This window comes from Medicago sativa, chromosome 7, assembly GCF_051527215.1.
Source record: "Medicago sativa cultivar Bolivia chromosome 7, Bolivia_mono, whole genome shotgun sequence".
Taxonomy (NCBI): Eukaryota; Viridiplantae; Streptophyta; class Magnoliopsida; order Fabales; family Fabaceae; genus Medicago; species Medicago sativa.
Genome location: NC_140755.1, coordinates 78,485,428 through 78,508,002, shown reverse-complemented (window position 1 = coordinate 78,508,002; position 22,575 = coordinate 78,485,428). Strand labels below are relative to the sequence as shown.

The following is a 22,575-nucleotide window of genomic DNA, read 5'->3' as shown; positions in this document are numbered from 1 at the left end:
TATGTAACGATATGTGATAGTCGATATGATAAAATTTGGAAAACTCGTGACTATTTTCAAAATATCAACATCACTGTATTTTTTTTTATTAAATTAACAACACTGTATTATTTCTCCAAAATACCGTTATATATTTACACCGTAGTAATTGTAGAATTTTTGTGCTTATATCTCTAAAATCAAATGGAAAGATAGTCGTCGATAATTATCATGATAATATATTGGCTTTTAAAAAGGACAATTATGAAATTTTATTGGATTTCGATTTTTATATTTTGTTAAATATATTTTTCATATATTAATATTAGATTAAAAAAACAAATAATATTATAAAATTAAAAGTATTCGAAAGATTTATTAATTTTGTAACCAAAAAACAAATAAATTTGTTATATCCACCTATGAAAGTGCAAATTAGATACAATTTTTTGATAGAGAAAAAATTGGCTACACCTTTTTGTTTTTAATTAAAAAACAAATAATGTTTTAAAAGCATTTCAAAGACTTATTAATTTTGCATCCCAAAACAAATAGGATTGATCCGTTATTATTTCATAAAATCTCTATAAAATAATCTCTAAATTATTTTATGGAATCACATTATTTTAATCCATAACAAACAGGCCCTAAATTTTAGAGATTTTATGAAAAATTAAAATCTATTTTGTGTTTGTTTACCTTAATAAAAATCACTTTTTTTAAACAAATATGTTTTTTTTGACAGAAAAAATATGTTTTTTTTTTTAAAACTATAACAAACGGGCTTTAAACAGGATTTTCTTTGGTCAGTTTATATAAAACCTTATGACCGATCTCTAAACAAGTCGACTAACCCTTTTGGATCACAAAATTATCATGATAACGCATTCAGCCCTATTCTTTATTCACAAAATTGTTCGCATCATGATTGATCCGTTGCATTCACCACGGTCAACCGCAACTCCTTTCCAAACTCAACGGCTGATGACTTGTCCTGCGACTCTCCTTCTTGAGATGGAGAAGAAATGCGAATATCTGCCTGAAGAAGTGATTATTGAAATTCTGTTGAGGTTACCTGTGAAGACTGTGCTACGCTGCAAGTGCGTCTGTAAGTTATGGCTTTCTCTTATCTCTAATCCCCATTTTGCAACTTCACATTTTCAACTTGATATCTCACCCAAACAAAGACTTATGTTCATAGATTTTCATGTTCCTGAAGCCCTATCCATTGATTTTAATGCATCGCTCAAAGATGATTCTGCTTATCATTCACCAAGCCTTGATTTTTTGCCTCACCGTTCTCATCCTGAAATTATAGGTTCGTGTAGAGGGTTTCTATTATTGCAATGTTGCAAATGCCTCTACCTATGGAATCCATCCACTGGTGTCAACAAACAAATACATCCGTCTCCTATAACTATTGCCGGCAAAGGTTATATTCTCAAGTTTCTGTATGCCTTGACATACGAACCCTCAACTGAGGATTACTTGGTAGTTTGGGGGACCTACGAAGATGATGGTTATAGTTATGAGCCAGTATCTATTTCGATTGAGATTTTCTCATTGAGAGCTAATAAGTGGAAACAAGTTGAGGTTGGTTCTCATTTGCCTTATATGGTTACTAATAGAAATCACTTAGGTGCTGGAGTCGGATATTTCTTGAATGGTTCTATTCATTGGCTGGTTCATAATTATGAGACTGACAAGGATGTTATTATTGCCTTTGATTTAAAGGAAATGAGAATCTCTGAGATAGCTCTGCCAGATATTTTTTATCATTATTACTGTTCTCGAGATTATGATTTGTTGGTATTTCGCGGACTTATCAGTGCATGTATTGTGAACTTCGATGAAGTTAAGGTATGGGTGATGCAGGATTATGCAGTGGGTTCATCTTGGACTCAGACTCTTGTTTTTTCTAAGCATTCTATTGAGGACTTTTCCCCAATATCCTTTACAAATTGTGGTGATATAGTTGGAGTAGATGGTTATGAAGGTCGATTGATGAAGGTTAATGACAAAGGACAGCTTCTAGAGCGTCGCTTCTATCATCGTTTCCGTTCTTCATCAAATAACAACAAAATGACTTTGTATACAGAGTCTCTGCTTTCCCTCCCTAGTGGTGTTGATCAAGCTTAAGAAGATGACAAACGTTATTGTGAAATATATTATCATACTTTTGTTGTTTTTTTTGCTTGAAGACTTGATACAAAATTGATTGCATTGCTAGCATTATATGAAGTCAATTTTTAAGCTGTGAAAATCAGTTGACAATTGACACTAGTTATGCGAACTGGATGCCATGTTAATGCATTAGATGTTTTATTTAGTCTATGATATGCTTGTAATTAGTTTATTTATAAATAAATACCAATAAGATTATATTAATTTCTTTGTAAACAAAGTTTATGTCAAGGTCTAATCTAAAGCTTAACAATTCCAAATGATTCATATTTATTTGATGGGTAAGTATATACGAATTGACGGAAAGCTGTCAATTTCTGTGATGATATGTAGCCAATTTTAAACTAATATACATTTGGGATTAAAAAATGAGTCATTTATCCATAGCCATCTTTGGGATACACCTTCATCCATAAGTTGAAAATGAAACACAGAGCATAAAAATCAAGAATCTGTACCAATCTGGTATTTTAGAAGGATGTGGACTCCATTTGTAGGGATAGCGAAAAACTTTCCTCTTTGGATGTCATTAGTTGTATGCTCAAATGATAATCCATTAATTGGTGACTCCTTATGATCTTCGATATGTAAGGAATTATGTACGTTTCTCAGTGCTTCTAATTATGCTGAAACCACTTTCATTTTTGGTCTTCTTTTATCGTTAAGTTTCAAATGTGCCATTGCAAGATTTGCAATAGCAAGGATGTCATCTTTCCTTGCTTCCTCAAGCGTTGTGGCATCTAAAATCGGTGAGAGTTGGTTGTCCAGTAAATCTTTTAACTGTCAAACTGTTTCGACTTGTTAACTGTGACCATGGTTCCATCTGGCAACGTTGCTTCGTACACTGTGCCATAACCACCTTGACTAAGGAACCCACTCTGGTTTTAGTTATCTGTTGCTCTTTGCAGCTCTATATCTGTAAAAAGCTTTGCTATTTCTCCATTTCCATAAGATGATAACTTCTCTTGCAAGTCCTACCATTATATATTTACTCTATTTTTCTCTGGATGCCAAACAAAAAAATAAAATAAAAATGGGATAGAATTGTTGCTCAACTTGTTTTCTAGTTTGCTAACTTCTTTGATTCATATCTATTGATGCTTTAGATTTTTAGTTTTGTTTCAAAACTATTAGTTCTCCTTCAAAAAAAACTATTCTTAGTTCTCTTACCTTAGAAATTCAGTGATTAACTTATGATATTTCAACCATACCCTTAGTGTTGACAAAGAACATAGAAATTTATAATACAACTAAATTCAAGTATTAGAAAAAAAAAAGAAAAAAAAAGGTATTTTAGTCCAAATATATGAGTCTGCAGACTTGGCTATGGGGAGACCGCAAAAACCAAACCTTGTCAGGTGGCTTTAGCCAAATTCTATGTTTGTAATGAAAACTAAAATCCTAACATTTTAGCTTCCATCCGCAAACCTTCAAGATCCTCTCTGCAACATTTTCCTCTAAGAAGAACTAATATAGGTGTCAAGGCAAAGAGAATTACACCTCTTTTTTCACTCTGTGCCACTTGCAACTCATTTATGCTTTGTTCATCACCACCATAAGCCTCTCTTATAGACTAAATAGTTTCAACATAGTTGACTGAGTAAACCAGCAAGAAGGTAATCACTTTTGTCATCTGTTTTGTTGTAGGAAATGCATAAAAGTACCGAAACTGTGAGCTCAATATGAATTGAAATGTTTTCAGAGATAATAATAGGTATCACCTTTTTTGACAGTGTAACAATGATTGTCAAATGATTCTTACTATTCAAACTGTTCAAGAAGGAAATATAGGTTGCTGAAAATGAATGAGTCTCTGGAATATCATGTCGGCAAAACAAGACGACTTGATTGTTATTAATGGTAACACTTCTTCTAAGGAAATTGTATCCGACGAAAGACTCGTTGGTTTATGACTAAATGAAAATAAGAATTGACCGTGCCAACTTGAAGATTTGAAGAATGTATTTTCTGTTAGACAATCCTTCTTCAAAACATGTAGTGATCTTAAGTGGTTAGTATTTATATGAAGAAAAAAATGCACTGTTCCAACATTGTTTTTGATAGGTTTTAGGCTTAATTTCGTCTTCCGAAATTGGTTAAAGTGAGTTTTTTTTTTTTTTTTTTTTCAAATGCCCTCTCATGGTCAGATCTATTGGGCATGGTGCGAAAATAATATGAGTGGCCTACTAAGAGGCATAAGAAATACTTTGATTCCATAATCCATAGTAGATTTTCAGTTTAACTCAATAAAATTGACTCATAAGATAAAGATCCTACAGACTTTATAATCACTATCTCGGTCATACTCATAAGATAAAGATTCCATAATCCATAATAACTATGATTTATTTTGCTGATGTAATTCATTCAGGTGTAATGATCACTTTAGTCCTGGATGTGTAATGATTAGTCACAATAGTCCCTCAATGTATCCGAATTCTAAAATAGTCTCTGATTGTGCACTATGTTAGTCAAAATAGTCCATAACGCTAAAATAATCTCTCAATGCTCACAATAACTATTCTCATATAAGGACTGAAGTGACTATAAGTAAATACTTATATGGACTGATATGAGAATAAATAAGTATATTGAAGGAATAATATGACAATATTAATGAAACATTTTAATATCATGGACTATTTTGACTAACGAAACGCAGAATCAGTGGCTATTTTAAAATTTTGATACGACGATATATTGTGACTATACATTACACTTTTTTTTTTTTTTTTTAAAATCAAAGTGACTATTGTTACTTTCTTACATGATACACTTTCATGCACATGCTTAAAATGAAGTTTAGACTTGACTTGTTCTAGAAGTTTAGTTGCATATTACATTTCATTTCACATTCATTGTAATTTCAGGTTCATATGTAATTAGTAACGGTAGTTATGATGAGCACGTTCACATGTGTATATAAGAACAATCCATATATTTCATTCATTCATTGATTCAACCGCCAGTATTTTCCAGTATTCATAGCAACATTGAATTGAAATATATTTGCTATTGTTGTTTTAGCTTCCATTCCCACATTTTTGTTAAAATATAGTTTGGATTTTTGAAAGTTTACTTGCTAAAAAAGTTAGGCCAAATACCTCCCTGGGTCCTTTAAGTTTCGTGTTTGTTTCAGATAGATCCTTTAAGTTTCTAAGGTTTCAGATAGGTCCTTTAAGTTTCGAGTTTGTTTCGGATAGGTCATTTAAGTTTCTAAGGTTTCAGATATGTCCTTTAAGTTCGAGTTTGTTTTAGATAGGTCCTTTCTATCAACCTATGTTAAGGCAAAGTTGATATGTTTGTTAAGCCAAAGTTGATCTGGTTGGGAAAAAAATTGATGCCAAGTGTCAGAGAGAACCACCTCACCCACTTAACGGGCATATAAGCTTTGGCTTAATGAACAAAACAACTTTGGCTTAACGGAGGTTGACAGAAAGGACCTATCTGAAACAAGCTCGAAACTTAAAGGACCTATTTAAAATAAACGTGAAACTTAAAGTACCCAGTAAAGTTATCCAAACTGATTTTCTAGAAAATCTATTTTTCTTTTAAATTCTAATTTTAAAAAATCTGTAACAAAGACATTTTTTAAAGTGATTTTTTTAAGCTTCCATTCCCACATTCTTGCTAAAATATAGTTTGAGATATCTTTTTTTTTTATATAAAAACAAAACGATATTCATTCATTCAAATTGAGACTAGTACACCATATACAATAACATGTTCAGCATCGCTAAAAACGTAAATAGTGGATCTGCAAACAAACTCACAACGTCCAAAGTAATAGCATACAACGACAAAATGCCTACAAATAATATGATAAATTCTATGTCAGCGAAATACCCATGCTTCCGGATCTGCAACGCCGAAGCCCGAATTATTGATTGAATATGAAATTGATTGAAGTTGATTTTTCAATAGAAATCAAACGAACACCGCAACCAGACACGGAATCAAATGCCACAAAAAACGATAAACAATACAACACTGCACTCAGACCACGAAATCACAAAAAACACAAAATGAAAAACTTAATATGTGTGAAAACCACTTATTTAAATTGAAAGAAAAGGGAAATAGATGCAGAGGGGGTGATCCTAGTTAAAAAAAATGACCTAAAATCACATCACTTCTATGAATGAAGGAGAAAGAAAACTTGGAGACAGGGTGGAGTTTCTATCGTTAAAAAATTAGGGCTGGCTTTTTTAGATACTTTGTCTTTGTTTATTTGATTATATGGATTCTTTGTTATGAAATCCTGACGTTACAAGTGAAGTCTGTACTACTTTGCAAGTGTGTCCGTATATCATGGCTTTCTATCTCTCATCCCAACTTTGCAACTTCACATTTTCAACTTGCTTCCTCATCATCCACACATAAACTTGTGATCTCCAGAGCTTCTAATCCTTTCAATGGTAAAGCCCTGACAATAGATTTTAATGCATCACTCAATGATGATTCTGCTTATCATTCATTAAGCCTTGCTTTTTTGCCTTGCCAATCTGCTCCGGTAATTAGAGGTTGTGTAGAGGGTTTCTATTATTGGATTGTTTCACATGCCTCTACTTTTGGAATCCATCCACTGGTGTCATCAAACAAATACATCCGACTCCTATAACTACTGCCGGCAAAGGTTATATTCTCAAGTTCTTGTATGGCTTGGCATATGATCTGTCAACTGATGATTACTTGGTAGTTTTTGGGTCCTATGAAGATAACGATGACTATGACTATGAGCCGGTATCTGGTACAATTGACTTGGAGATTTTCTCGTTGAGAGCTAATAAGTGGAAACAAATTAAGGTTTCTTCTCATTTGTGTTGCAAATTCGATGAAAAACTCACACCAATAACAACTTGATGTGTGGAGCAAGGGATAATTAAGCAACCAAAATCAAAGTGTATGGAACAGTTATAATCACAAGTCAAAAGTAGAAAACAACAGCGAGAAAAAAGGAAGAGAGAACACAAAGAATCTGTTTACCCAGTTCAGTCCAAATTGACCTAGTCTGGGGGAGAGAGCAGCCCTCCATTCCACTATATGATGAGTAACGTTACAAAAGAGATTTCAATGGGTTACAAGAATAAGTCTCGCCTAATTCTACCCAAATCCCAGCCTCTTCCCGTAACCAAGAGACTCAATCCTAATAGTGTTTCCCAAGGTGAATCAACCTTCAAACCCTAGTTTGTTGCCAAGAGACAAACTCTATACAAACCCTAGTTTGATTTCTAAACCCTTGTTTCAGCCCCCTCTATCTCCAGGTTTACACTGATACAATGCCTATATTTATAGTAAAAGAAACTCCCATAAAATTGTACCAAATCTGGCCCAAAAAATACGTTTCTGAAAAATAACAGCACGCAAAATCGGGCCCCGATTTTTACCATTCGGGCGCCGATTTTTCCAGTACCAAACTGCTCCCAAAGACAGCCAAAATCGGGCCCCAATTTTTGCCATTCGGGCCCCGATTTGTACTTTCAGCAAACATCAATTTTTGGCCTCCAAACTCCAATTTTGAGTCACTTTCACAACAATCTCCACCTTGACTCCAAATTAGTGATGATGCCCATTTAACATCAACACCTTGCTGCTCTTTCCCTTGTTCCCACTACACCAAGTAGCTCCACAAGTTTACACCCTAACCTCTTCAGCCATCGGAATGTCTTCCGCCTTCTCGAAGATACTTGCAGTCCAACTACGCCAGGAATTTTAGGTAGTTCCACAAGCCTTTACCATAACCTCTTCAACACGAGACATCTCCCGTTTCCTTGAAGATCTACTTGTTCCCAATCACCCTTGGCTTTTAGAGTAATCCACAAGTATACACCTCCCATCCCTTCAGCCCTCAGAATGTCTTCCGCCTTCTCGAAGGTCCTTGTAGTCTAACTACGCTAGGTATTTTAGGTAGTCCCACAAGCATTCACCATGACATCTTCAACACAGGACATCTCCCGTTTCCTTGAAGGTCTCCTTGCATCCAATCACCCTTGGCCTTCTTTTAGAGTAATCCCGCAAGCTGTGCTATCCATATAGCACCCAAGGTCCTCCATAGTCGTACCATTACCGGTGTGTTCAACTCCACCTCATGCTGAGCGTACTCTACCTCAACTAGTAAATGCGTACATCCGACTATGTCTTCAACCTTGAAAATCCACCTCAACAGGTAGATCATGAGTATTGTTGCCTCCGCCTCTCCAGACTGATCATGAGTATTCTTACCACCGCCTCTCCAGGCTGATGTTGAGTGTTTAACGTCTCTCCAGACGATCACCGCTCCACTAGGCATCATTCTCAAGGTGACCAACATCACCTTCATCCTCCAAACAACACCACACCATCAGAGCACCTGCATCCTCATAACCCTCAGTGACAATTTGTGCGGAGTTACCATTAATCTCCGGACAATCCTTCATGAAGTGACCCATCTTGTGACAGTTAAAGCATTCAGACTTTGACTTCTTACCACTCTTTCTCCGGTTACCTCTACCTCCACCATTCCCTCTTGAGACACTTAGGCCTTCACCGTTTTCATGAATTCTCAAGTCCTTGGACTTGGTCAACTCCTTGGTTCTCAAAGCCGCTTGAACTTCTTCCAAGGTAACAGTGCCTTCTTTGCCATAGAGCATGGTATCTTTGAACGATTCATAAGATTTCGGTAGAGCACACAACAAGAGTATAACTTTATCTTCATCCTCAAGTTGCACCTCAATATTCTCCAAGTCATCAAGGATTTTGTTGAACTCTGTAAGTTGCTCCATGATGGCCTTTGACTCCACCATCTTGAATGAGTAGAGTTGTTGCTTTAGGAATTGCCGATGAGCCAAAGACTTTGTCATATACAAAGATTCCAACTTTGCCCACATCGATGCCGCGGTTGGTTCCTTTGCTACTTCTCTCAAAACTTTATCCCCGAGGCACAAGACAATGGCACTCCTGGCCTTGTCCACCATCTCGGTCTTCTCCGCTCGTGACATGGTGACCGGTAACGAACCTTCACCCTTCAAAGCTTTCTCACACTTCTGCTGTATTAACACCGCTTCCATCTTTACCTTCCATAACCCAAAATCGTTATCGCCGGTAAACTTCTCAATATCCCACTTCGAACCCATGGTACTAGATTATCCTTTGACCTTTGCCCCACGGTGGGCGCCAATTGTTGCAAATTCGATGAAAAACTCACACCAATAACAACTTGATGTGTGGAGCAAGGGATAATTAAGCAACCAAAATCAAAGTGTATGGAACAGTTATAATCACAAGCCAAAAGTAGAAAACAACAGCGAGAAAAAAGGAAGAGAGAACACAAAGAATCTGTTTACCCAGTTCAGTCCAAATTGACCTAGTCTGGGGGAGAGAGCAGCCCTCCGTTCCACTATATGATGAGTAACGTTACAAAAGAGATTTCAATGGGTTACAAGAATAAGTCTCCCGCCTAATTCTACCCAAATCCCAGCCTCTTCCCGTAACCAAGAGACTCAATCCTAATAGTGTTTCCCAAGGTGAATCAACCTTCAAACCCTAGTTTGTTGCCAAAAGACAAACTCTATACAAACCCTAGTTTGATTTCTAAACCCTTGTTTCAGCCCCCTCTATCTCCAGGTTTACACTGATACAATGCCTATATTTATAGTAAAAGAAACTCTCATAAAATTGTACCAAATCTGGCCCAAAAAATACGTTTCTAAAAAATAACAGCACGCAAAATCGGGCCCCGATTTTTACCATTCGGGCGCCGATTTTTCCAGTACCAAACTGCTCCCAAAGACAGCCAAAATCGGGCCCCGATTTTTGCCATTCGGGCCCCGATTTGTACTTTCAGCAAACATCAATTTTTGGCCTCCAAACTCCAATTTTGAGTCACTTTCACAACAATTTGCCTTATAGGATTATTACTGGTGTCCATCAACTTGGTCCGAGAGTTGGGTCGTTCTTAAATGGGGCTATTCATTGGCTGATTTATAATTATGAAACCTTCAAGGATGTAATTATTGCTTTTGATTTAAAGGAAATGACAATGTCAGAGATAGCTTTGCCAAATGATTTTTATGTTACTTGCTCTCTTGTAGATTATGATTTGTTGGTATTTGGTGGACTTATCGGTGTATGGTTTGTGGAGATAGATACATTGAAGATATGGGTGATGCAGGAATATGCGGTGGATTCATCTTGGACTCAGACTCTTGTTTTTTCTAGGCATTCTATTGTGGACTTTTCCCTAATATCCTTTACAAATTGTGGTGATATAGTTGGAACTGTTGGTATGGGTAGATTGGTAAAGTTTAATAATAAAGGACAGCACTAGAGCATCATCGTTAGGGTTTATCATCGGGGAAAAACCAAATGGCCGTTTATACAGAGTCTCTGCTGTCACTCCCTAGTGCCACTGATGAAGCTTAATATTAAAAATAGAAGAAAATAAACACAATAAAGTAGATAGCTTGCAGCCCAAGTAATTGTTAGAGGGCATTTTAGTCTTTGTACTTCATTCTTCTTTGTTAGTTGAGTTAGTTACATAGCTTATGCTTGAACTATATATATATAGAGGTGTAACACTTTGATCAATGATGAGAATTTTCCCTCTTTCATTTCATTTGATAATACTTAAGAAGATGACAACGGTGGTGATAACCAACAAAAATAATGTTATTGTGAAATATTTGCATTACTATTTTCTTGAGAGTAAAGTTGTCACATGAATTTCATCTTTAACTTATTTCATCATTTATGTTTTATCTTTTACAGTATTTTAAACGTTATTGCTGTGTTAATATTGGGCAATTTGTTTCCTTCCACTCTTTCGTTGTGTTTTTTGCTTGAAGACTTGATACAAAACCTATGACATTAGTTGACAATGGACACTTGTTATGCGAAATGGGGTGCTATCTTAATGCATGCAATGTCTAATTTAGTCTATAATATACTTGTAATTAGTTTATGTATAATTAAACACCAATAAGATTATATTGCTTTTTTTGTAAACAAAGTTCCTTTCAAGATTCATCCAAATCTTAACCCAAATGATTAATATTTATTTCATGGATGAGTATATACAGATTCAGGAGTAAAACAATAAGCGAATGTCATTTATCCCTAGCCATCTTTGGGATACACCTTCATCTTAAGTTTAAAATGAACGCAGAGCATAAAGATCAAGAATCTCTATCAATCTGGCATTTTAGAAGGATGTGGACTCCATTTGTGAGGATAGCGAAAAGCTTTCCACCATGTACTCATGAAATAATTAGTTGTATGCTCAAATTATTAACCATCAATTAGTTACTACTTATCATCTTTGATATGTAAGGAATTGTGTACCTTTCTCAGTTCTTCTAATTTTGTTGTTAGTTTTTTCTTACCATTAGGTTTTGAACCTCCATGTAAGATTTGCAATAGCAAGGATGTCGTCTTCCCTTGCTACCTTAAGCACTGTGGCATCTAAAATCTGTGAGAGTTGGTTGTCCAGTATAATCTTTTCTTGCTGTCAAACTGTTTCGACTTTTTAACTGTGACTATGCCGCTAACATTCCTTTGTACACCTTTGCCATAGCCTCCATGACTAAGGAACATACTCTGGTTGTAGTTATTTGTTTCTCTTTGCAGCTCCATTGTTGTAAAAGTCTTTGTCATTTCTCCATTTCCATAAGATGATAACTTCTCTTGTAACATCGTTTTGCCTGAATTACTTCTCATGATGAATGTTCACTCTCCTTTTCTGTATTCATTGATAGAAATTGTAACCCACAAGAAACTAAATCAGAAATATACCAACCCTTGCAAATAAACAATGGGAGACATTTTTCAAATTCGGGTGGATGCAGTGACTTAGAACTAGGGAGAAACATCTCTATTTTTACTTGTAACCCCTCCTATTCCAGTGAAATATCAGTCGTTGAATTAATGTAACGACCGAGATATCAATACTCTTATTCGTTGATGAAGGAAATCAATTCCGTGCCTTTCATTGATAATGATCAAGAGTACATATAGTTACAATAGGTAGAGTCAAACCTAGGAAAGTAATTACAAAATAATGGAGAGTAATTACCTAATAATAACTAACATAATGACTAACATAATTACATAAAGTCAAGCAATAATTACTAACATAATTACATAAAGTCATATTCTATCACACCCCCGCAGTCGAAGCGGGAGGTTCACGGACGCTTAGACTGGTCCGAAAATCATCAAAAAGAACTCGAGGTAGGCCTTTGGTGAAAATGTCAGCAATCTGATGACGAGAAGGAACATGAAGGACGCGTGCCTGGCCATGCGCGACCTTTTCCCGAACAAAGTGAATGTCCATCTCAATATGTTTAGTACGTTGATGCTGCACTGGATTACCAGAAAGGTATATGGCACTAACATTATCACAGTACACCAAAGTAGCTTGGGAAAGTGGGTAGTGAAGCTCTAAGAGAAGATTGCGAAGCCAACACGATTCAGAAACCACATTAGCAACACCCCTGTACTCAGCTTCTGCACTGGAGCGAGAAAGTGTGGGTTGTCGTTTGGAAGACCAGGAAATGAGGTTTTCACCAAGAAACACACAATAGCCAGAGGTCGAACGACGGGTGTCAGGACATCCAACCCAATCAGCATCAGTGTAGGAGATAAGTTTCTCAATAGGGGATGAATAAAGATGCAAACCATAGTGTAGGGTGCCCTGAACATAACGCAAGATGCGTTTGAGGGCAAGCATGTGGTCGGTGCAAGGGGCATGCATGTGAAGACACACCTGTTGGACAGCATAAGAGATGTCAGGTCGGGTGAAAGTAAGATACTGCAAGGCTCCTGCAAGACTTCGATATAGAGTAGGATCGTCATATGAAGTGCCGGCGGTGGTACTGAGCTTCTGTTTGGTGTCAACTGGAGTAGCAGAAGGTTTGCACGAGGCCATGCCTGCTCGAGCAATAATATCACTAGCATAAGTACTCTGGCTGAGGAAGAGTCCACCATCATGTCTAGTCACGGAAATGCCCAAGAAGTAACTCAGTGGACCCAAATCCTTCATGGCAAACTCAGATGCAAGGAGTGCCATGATAGATTTTCGAAGATCATGGGAGGAGGTGATGAGGATGATGTCATCAACATAAAGCAAGATGTAAGCCATATCAGAGCCACGTCGGTAGATGAAGAGTGAGTGATCTGAAGTGCTATGCTGAAATCCAATGGTGGAGACAAAGTCAGCAAAGCGCTGGTACCAGGCACGAGGCGCTTGCTTAAGACCATAAAGTGATTTTCGCAATCGACACACATAATCTGGGCGATGAGGATCACGAAAACCTAGTGGCTGATGCATGTATACTGTTTCATGAAGGTCACCATGTAGAAATGCATTTTGAACATCTAGCTGATGAATAGGCCAGGATTTGGACAGTGCAATGGTGAGAACGGTGCGAATCGTCGCCGGTTTTACTACAGGACTGAATGTCTCATCACAATCTACACCTGCAATCTGTGACCTGCCATCACCTACAAGACGAGCCTTGTAACGCTCAAAAACACCATTAGATTTCTTTTTATGACGAAAAATCCACATACAACGAATAATATTAACATCACAAGGTCGTGGAACCAAATCCCACGTATTATTTCTAATAAGAGCATTAAATTCAGACTGCATTGCGGATTTCCAATTAGGGTCAGATAAGGCTAGTTTAGGGTTTTTGGGAAGTGGTGAGATGGTCCGATCATCAATGGTGACAGAAAGGTTAAAGAGTTTTCTGGGTTTGTGGATACCTCGCATGCTACGGGTGGCCATGGTCCTAGTAGGAGGTGCGGGCGGGGCCGGTGGTGTAGGTGATGGAGAGGTATTAGGTGAATCTATAGAGGTGGAAGAAGATGTCATGGTAGGAGAAGTATTAGGGGTTCCGGCCATAGAGGGAGACAGATGGTCAGGTGGCGGACTAGGAGAGTTAGCAGGAAGAGGTTGTAAGGTAGGATTATTCCACTGGTGGACAATATGTGGGTGTAAGTCATCAGTAAAACATTTATAGTCAGGGAGAGGTGGTGAAGATAGTTGGGAAAAGGGGAATTGGGTCTCATCAAAAATTACATGGCGGGAAATAATGATCTTTCTATGCGACAAATCAAAACATTTATAACCTCTGTGGTTAATGGGATACCCTAAGAAGACACACGGGGTCGAGCGTGGTTGTAGTTTGTTAATGGTAGTTGATGGAAACAAAGGATAACAAAGACAACCAAAGACACGAAGATGTGTGTAGGAGGGGTCACGGTGATACAAGAGTTGGGTTGAAGAGTAATTGGCTAGATTCTTTTGAGGAAGGATATTAAGAAGATATGTGGCCATTTGAAGTGCATGATGCCAAAATGAGGGAGAAACAGACGAATGAGCGAGAAGAGTGCGAATCATGTTGTTAATAGTGCGTATCTTACGTTCCGCCTTGCCATTTTGAGATGATGTGTGAGGGCAAGAGAAACGAAAAATAAGACCATTATCAACACAATATTTATGAAATAGTGAATTATTATATTCACGCCCATTATCACATTGAAAACATTTGACAGTTTGAGAAAATTGTGTGCGAATTTGATTGGAAAGTGAAATGAACATTTCAAAAACTTGAGACTTGTTGCTTATAGGAAATGTCCTCAAAAAATCAGAATAATCATCCAAGAATAAAACATAATACCGATGACCAGAGGAACTTAAAATTGGTGATGTCCATAAATCACTGTGTAAAATATCAAATGGAATTAAAGTAACATTTTTGGATGAATTAAAAGGCAACTTAACATGTTTGCCAAACACACAAGAATTACAAATAGTCTTAGTACTCAATTGTTCACTACTAATGAACTTATTTTTATGAAGAGACTGCAAAATAGAAGAACTAGGATGACCAAGGCGTCTGTGCCAGATACTGGAAGCAAGACCAGCAAAGTGAGAGGGAGAGGTGACTGGATAGAGATCTCCGAGGCTATTACATCTCATGAGAGAAATCCCCGTCTGAAAGTCAAATATCGAGAAACCAAATCGGTCAAATGACACAGAAACATTATTGTCAGTTGTGAGTTGTCGCACAGAAATCAAATTTTTAATAATTTGTGGTGTGTGTAAAACATTGTTAAGGTTTAAGGGTTTCTGTTTGTGAGATGTAGGTAAAGTTGTGTGACCAGATCCTTGAATTGGGATACCTTGTCCACTACCAACAATCAGTTTCTGATTTAAATGACTCAAATTAGAATAAGACGAGAGATTACCTTGCGATGCGGCTGTATGGGACGAAGCTCCAGTGTCCATGTACCATGTGCTATCCGGAGGAGTGAGAGACATGGTATGCATAGCAGCTGCAATGTCAGTGGGTGCTGGTGAAACCGTAGCAGTGTGAGCCTGAGGGCGCTGACCTAGAATGCCCGGCTGACTTGAAGGACCGGTGGGACGAGTCCACTAAGATGTAGGATAAGGGCAAGGAGGCACACCCCAAGGAGGTGGGGTCCAACCCCAAGGAGACCAGGGTGGATACTGCTGCTGCCAGGGCTGAGAAGGCCAAGAAGAAGCTGCTGCCGCAGGTCCAAAGGGGCCATCGGAGCGTGAACCACCACGCTGTCCACGCCCTCTTGGGCGATTCTGATTGTTGCGGTTGTGTCCAGATCTAGAGCGGTTGTTCTGACGACGATTTGAGTGCTGCTGAGAGGAGTCATCAGAGTCCTTTGGAGCTGTAGTGTGCAAGGCAGTATGAGAACTAGTGTTGTGCATTTTTGCCAAGCCGGATTCCTCCAAGGTAAGCATGGATCGCGCCTGAAAGAATGATGGCAATGGATTACTTTGGCGGATTAAGGTGCCAACCCCGCGGTACGGCTCAGAAAGACCAGACACCAGCTGAAGGACCAGACGGTGACTGCTGACAGGTGCTCCAACGTTTTTCAACTGATCAGAAAGTTGCTTGAGACGTTGACAATAGGCAGAAACATTTGGAAAATCCTCCATGCGAGTGGATGAGAAATCTTGCTCAAGAGCAACTGCACGTGAGTTTTGATTATCCTCAAAGATGTCAGCCAAACGTTTCCAGGCAGCCATGGCAGTGGATCCTTTTTCCATAATGGTGGTAAGGAGATCAAAAGAGATGGTGGAATAAATCCATTGAAGAACCGTTGAATCGAGAATTGTCCACATTTCAAAACTAGCATCAGTGGAAGCAGGCTTCTCTTTTCCAGGTTGAGGAATAATGTGATCGACAACCTTGTGGGCACGAGCATGAATCTCAAACAATTCAGCCCACATGGCGTAGTGATCCTTCTCCATTTCTAGCACAAAGGGAATGCTATTTTTTATATTGGTCACGGCAAGGGCCGGATGAAAATCAGGTTTTGCCGAATTGGAGGTCGCGGCAGTGGTGGAGGACACGGCGGCGGACGACGACATGGCAGGAGAGGAAGACATGGTGTGGCAGCAATGGGTTGCGCAAGAGAGAGGCGCGACACAAGAGAAAGCTGCTAGTTGGTTTGGCTAAGGAAGACGCTTGAGCGGCAGTGGGCGGCTCAAGGGAGTAGGAAGCGGCGGCCTTGGTTGAAGAAAGTGGCGGCGGCTGTAAGGAAGAAAGAGATAGGTTACTGGAAATTAGACTCGTGATACCATGAAGGAAATCAATTCCGTGCCTTTCATTGATAATGATCAAGAGTACATATAGTTACAATAGGTAGAGTCAAACCTAGGAAAGTAATTACAAAATAATGGAGAGTAATTACCTAATAATAACTAACATAATGACTAACATAATTACATAAAGTCAAGCAATAATTACTAACATAATTACATAAAGTCATATTCTATCAGTTGAAACAAATAATTTATGATTTTTCAATGACTAATTTATGATTTTTCAACTTACCCTCAGTTGGGACAAAGAACTTTGAGATTTATAATACAATTAATGTCAAGTATTAGAAAAATATCAAGGGTATTTTAGTCCAAATATATTAGATCCTGCATACTTGGCTATGGCGACACAACCAAAACCAAACCTTGTCGGTTGGCTATAGCGAAATTCTATGTCTGTCATAAAAAAACAAAAATCTTAACAGAATTATATCTGATTTGTAAAAGGTTTATACTATTTCGTCAAAAAACGTTTGACGATGAGATTTGTTACAGTGATCCATCTGCAACCCTTCCCAGGAACAAGTACAATTGAAACTATCATGATCCTCTTTTGCTTACTTGGCTCTTTTTGTGGTTTCTACAAAAAAATAAGGACTTTGATGCATATTGTTTGGTTGGCGTCTGTTTGGGTTATTTGCAAAGAGAACTCTCTCTTTTTTCGACAACAGGAACAGACAATGTCCAAGTTGATTGACAAAGTTAATTAATATCGTTTTGGTGGATGAAAGCAAAAAATCCGGCTTTTATTTGTGACATTAATAAATGGTGGGCTAATCCTTTACTGTATATGGGGTGATTTAAAACCTATTGATCTTTTCCGAGTTGTTGTTTTTCATGAGTTTGTAACTTTTCTGTAAACTCTCAGAGTTCTTCTCGATCTCGTGCACTCTTTGTGCTGAGGAGCCTTTTGGTTGGTATATGTGTGTGTGTGTGTCCATCTTGGCTTTTCAAAAAATAAAAGGCAAAGCGAATTACACCTCTTTTTTCACTTTGTGCCCTTTGCAACTCATTTGCCTCTTATATGCTCTGTTGTCTGTTCATCAACACCTTACGCCTCTCCTATTTACTTATCAGTTTCACCATTGTTCACTGAGTATACCAACAAGAAGGTGATTGCTTTCACCATCTGTTTTGTTCTAGGAAAAGCACAAAGTACTGAAAATGTGAGCTCAACATCAATTGCAATGTTTTCACAGAAGCATTGAATTCTGACCCTTCAAAGCCGACATGTTGTGAGGCTTTCTTTGGTAAGTACCATTTACTAAGTGATAATAGGTATCACCTTTTTTGACAGTGTAGGGGGTGCTATGTTGGTAGATATTTCCTGAACATGAACAATGGATAGGGACAATGATTATTTTATTAGAACGAAGTTTGGTATCTCTTCAGATGTTGTTGATTGAGGATATTATAGATGTTTTAGAGCCAAGAAGATAGGCAAAGCTTGCAAGGTTGTCATAAGGAGGTTTGGATCTGAAAACTAAAAATGAATTCCGTGATGACTTATATGTGATTCTCATAAACCCTCTTCTAGTGACGAATCACTGTGTCCTGCAAATAATGTACCAGACATAGAACTATTATAGGTTTTTTCTAATAAGACCTTAAACAATCAGCAGAGCTTTCAGAAAGAGGGGAGCTTGATCAGACACAAAAAAAGTATGGCTTCCAAGTGGTTCTCTTAAACCTTATGGTTTGTTACTCAAAATTCTGATTGGCCCATCCATTATGATATGTAATATGTTTTATAGAGGATATTCTATGTATGATAAATTTCGTATTTTTATTTTGGAACCTCATTCTGTCAAAAGAAACGTGTTGACTTATGTTACGACATTATTGGGCTGATAGTCTGAGTATTTATTATCCATGGGTTTGTAATTGTTTGTTTTTAAATCTTTACTAAATGTAGTGATATTAATATCAGATAGATAGCTTAAAGGGCATAAGAGTTGATCAAAAGTTTCAATTTACTTGTCCTTGATGAATTAATTGATCACAGACCTCAAGTGAGAGATGCTAACACTTCGTGTACTAGTGGAGTGGTTTCTGAAACCTGGTATATTCCGTCAAACTCAAACTAATAAACCAAGTTTCTACATATAAGATTGTAAAATTCTCAAGTTAACTCTTAAACTCCTACGAGTATATAATTTTCTAGGTCATAAAAACGAGTTAACTCGCGTGTAAACTTTCATTTTGATAAACTCTTACAAGTTAAAGTAAACTCTCAATTTGGCTAGTAGTTTACGAGCTTACGATTCTACATTGATTGAGCATTGAATACTATAAATCTAATAGAATATCAAATTAGCTGGTAGTGAAAATAATTGCATGAATGTATTCATTCTAACAGTAGGAGTATATGACACATGTGGGAGAAACTGCATCATGGGGAAGACGTAGTGAAAATCGACACTCAAATGGCTGGAACAGAAGTTCTAAGCCAGAGTTGATCACTGAAACACAAGGAAGCGGAACATTTTCATAAAGATTGCCAAGGAATCCCTATCAATGTTAGTTTTTAAGACCTCTGTCCTTCTTCCTTCAATTATTGGTCACTTAATCTTTAACGTGCATGTGATTTTGTTCTATAAACATGAAGTTGTGATCGATGACAAATATTTCTCTTGACAGCAGCTTTTACATTCAATTTCGCATTTGTTTAAATGATTCGTATTGTATTTTCATGTGGCACAGAAGAGCACACTGTTGAATTGAACATTGGTGCTGACAAGCATTCTCTTGTTTGCCAAATCTAACTCTACATGCATTAGATCTGCCATTGTCGAAAGTCAAGTTACTCAACTGGAATTTTTAAACTCAAGCAATACAAAGGTACAAAAGGATGATGTTTTTTACATCTCTGAATTTAAGGATGATAATTTTCATAATCTACAAAGATGTCATCCCCGTCAATATTGATATCTTGAATAACCAGATGATTTCAGGATGAAAGGCTATTAATGATGTCTGCCCTAGTAGTAGGACTACTCAATCTCAGTCAGGTGGTTGCATGATGTTGGATGAAAGAATGAGTGTTCAACAAACTAAACCTTAATCATCCAAAACATATGTCAAATCCTTCTCACTATTCAACATATTCAAGAAGAAAATAATGGATGCTGAAAATGAACAAATCTCTGGAACATCATGTCAGCAAACAAGACAACGACTTGATTGTTATTGACAGAGACACATCTTCCGAAGAGACTATATCTGACAATCGTCGATCCAGCATTAAGTTTCAAAAGATTTAGATAATCCTGTTCAAAACATGTTGCGAGCTGTAGAAAAATGTTGTAGGTGAATGTTGCATGGTTTTGTAGACTACCAATTTATAAACTTAGAAGCTGTTGTGATTTTATGCTAAATGAATGTTAATTTTATATTTAATCGAATCTTTAGGGATCTTAAATGGTTAGTATTTATTTGGAGAAAAACACATTATTCCATTATTGAGTTTGGTAGGTTTTGAGCTTAATTCCACCTTCCAAAATTGGTTATTGTGAGGTTTTTCAAGCTGTTAATACTGGGTTGCTTAATATGAGATATATATGATAGACTTTGAGACCATGATAGATTTTGAGTTTAACTTGATAAGATCGGCCTGTAAAATAAGGATTGTACGAGCTTTAGAGTCTCTATTTCTGTCATATTTATAGCCAATTGACAACTTTGGCTGAAAATGACAGGTACAAGAATGTGGTATAAATCTGGCATCTTAAAATACTCATCTTATGGTCACTTATATACTATTTTGCTCATTTCATACATTGTGTCCCATTATCATAATGTGAAGTTGAATATGATATATGAATAAATCATACATAATATAATTAGATTAAGACTATAGAGATCTTCTGATGAGTTAGAGACATCGAACTAAGAATCGTCGCGATCGACGATGTTCTCGAGAACACAAGAAATAGGTTTGAATCGAAGATTCAAAACTGCTGAAAACCAATCGACCTTGAGAAGCTGAAGATTCCAGAATTTATGCAGAAGTTGTGAGAACTTCATCACCATCTGATTCTTCATCTTCATCGTATGTTGAATCGAAAGCAGAAGCATCATCATCGTTTTCATCCCTCGAGTATCACTTGAATACCAAGTTAAGATCATGGAATCATAGGGATAAATATCATATTGATCATCAACAAAGCAAGCATAAGAGTACTCATGTGAAAGCTGCTGCTCATAAAAATTATTCTACTATGAGAGCTATTTATAGGAGTGGTTTGATCTAACTAACTCTTAATTACCAAATCAACTTGGTAACCGTTTTTTTTTTGTGGTCTTGCTAACCTATCAACTAACTCTAGTTGATTCACATCAGTGTAATGATGCATAATGATATGGACATACAAATTGTTGAATGCCTTTTTTTAATCACCTATAAATAGATAAATAGTTTTTTTTTTCGTCAATAGATATTTTCCAGCCTTTGAAGAAGAAAAGAAACATGGGCTGGATAAAAGAGACTATTTCAAGCGGGTGCATTTAGCCAAGTGTTATTGGGCTTAGTTACAGTAAGCCTGGCTGCAAAGCGCAGTCCCATCCTTCCTTCTTGAAAATTGCTTTTCTGACATGGAAAAGTTCACAATGACACAAGTAAATTACCTAATAGCCTCTAGCGGCAGTTAACAGCCGCTTAAGAAATCGGCGGCAGTTAACAACCGCTGGCACCAGCGGCAGTTAACTGCCGTTCACACCAGTAAACAGAACCAGTGCAGTCTGCAATGGTTTTTCTAGTGTCTAACCAACTCCTTTGATAAGTAGACAAATTCATCTAAAAAAATTACATCCAATAACCAATTGATACCTAAACAAATTCATCCAATATTTAACAGGAACAGGATAAAATTAAAACGCAAGAAATAATATAAGGGTATGTCGGAAAATGTCATAGAAATACGAAAATGTATGAAACATGTCATAATTATGCATCACCATGATCATAGTCAAAAAGTACATAAAAAAAGCCTAATCATAATCAACCTTACTGCCTAGCATGCCTCTCCCCCTGCGCCACCTGGCAATCTGATACGTAAGGGCAGGACGACTAGTACTGGCTATCCGCATCACCTTCTGGACAATCTCCTCTTTAGTCATCCCGGCTTGCCTGGCCACAATATCATCAGCTATATGCACCACATCCCGGTTGATCGTCAGTGTGTCAGGCATCTCCCTGGCATGCTCCTCCTCTATGTTCGCCTGCCTGGGAAGAGATCTGTCATCAGGTGGGAGAATACGAGGGTGAAAGACTTTGGAATACCAAGCCATGTAGCCAGGCTCATGATGCCATGGTGTATCACACCCATTTCCCCAATCAGGGTAGAACCACGTCTAAGCGTCTAGCAACACAGTGGTCAGCAACTACGTAGGCATCTGAGCGACAGCTGACGGATGTCTGGGAACATCATGTACAAAGAAGAACTGTCTCTTTACCCGCTCAGGTAAATGACAGTACACCCTCTCCTTCCGAGCGCTAGCGGTACTCGCCGCTTTACCTTTGCGCATCCTATCCTCTCTAATAACCCGTTGCCGCTCATCCTCATCCCTAGCCATATCTATTCAAAACAAATTTAAAAAACACAAATAAGTTGACAATGTATTTAAGAATACAATGTATCTAAGCATTTCCTTAAAAACTATATATTTTTAAGGCATTTAACATGTAACATATCAAAAATGAAACTTAGGCATTCATACAAATCCACACTTAGAATCATTCAACAACTTTTTCATTTATATAACATACCACATTATGTCATTCT

The 22,575-nt window shown here is 37.4% G+C and overlaps 1 protein-coding gene and 3 pseudogenes across 1 annotated transcript; 2 read left to right on the top strand and 2 right to left on the bottom strand.

Moving 5' to 3' along the window:
* Nucleotides 1-743: 743 nt before the first annotated feature.
* Nucleotides 744-2,367, top strand: LOC146908851 (F-box protein CPR1-like). Its single transcript, XM_085725172.1, has one exon. It carries the CDS (start codon nt 856-858, stop codon nt 2,116-2,118), a length of 1,263 nt encoding a protein of 420 aa, XP_085581298.1. The 5' UTR covers nt 744-855; the 3' UTR covers nt 2,119-2,367.
* Nucleotides 2,368-6,246: 3,879 nt separating this feature from the next.
* On the top strand, nt 6,247-10,563 carry LOC146908850 (uncharacterized; annotated as a pseudogene).
* Nucleotides 10,564-14,799: 4,236 nt separating this feature from the next.
* LOC146908849 (uncharacterized) lies at nt 14,800-16,967 on the bottom strand (annotated as a pseudogene).
* A 689-nt stretch (nt 16,968-17,656) lies between these two features.
* On the bottom strand, nt 17,657-19,581 carry LOC146908848 (lysM domain receptor-like kinase 4; annotated as a pseudogene).
* Between the last annotated feature and the right edge of the window lie 2,994 nt (nt 19,582-22,575).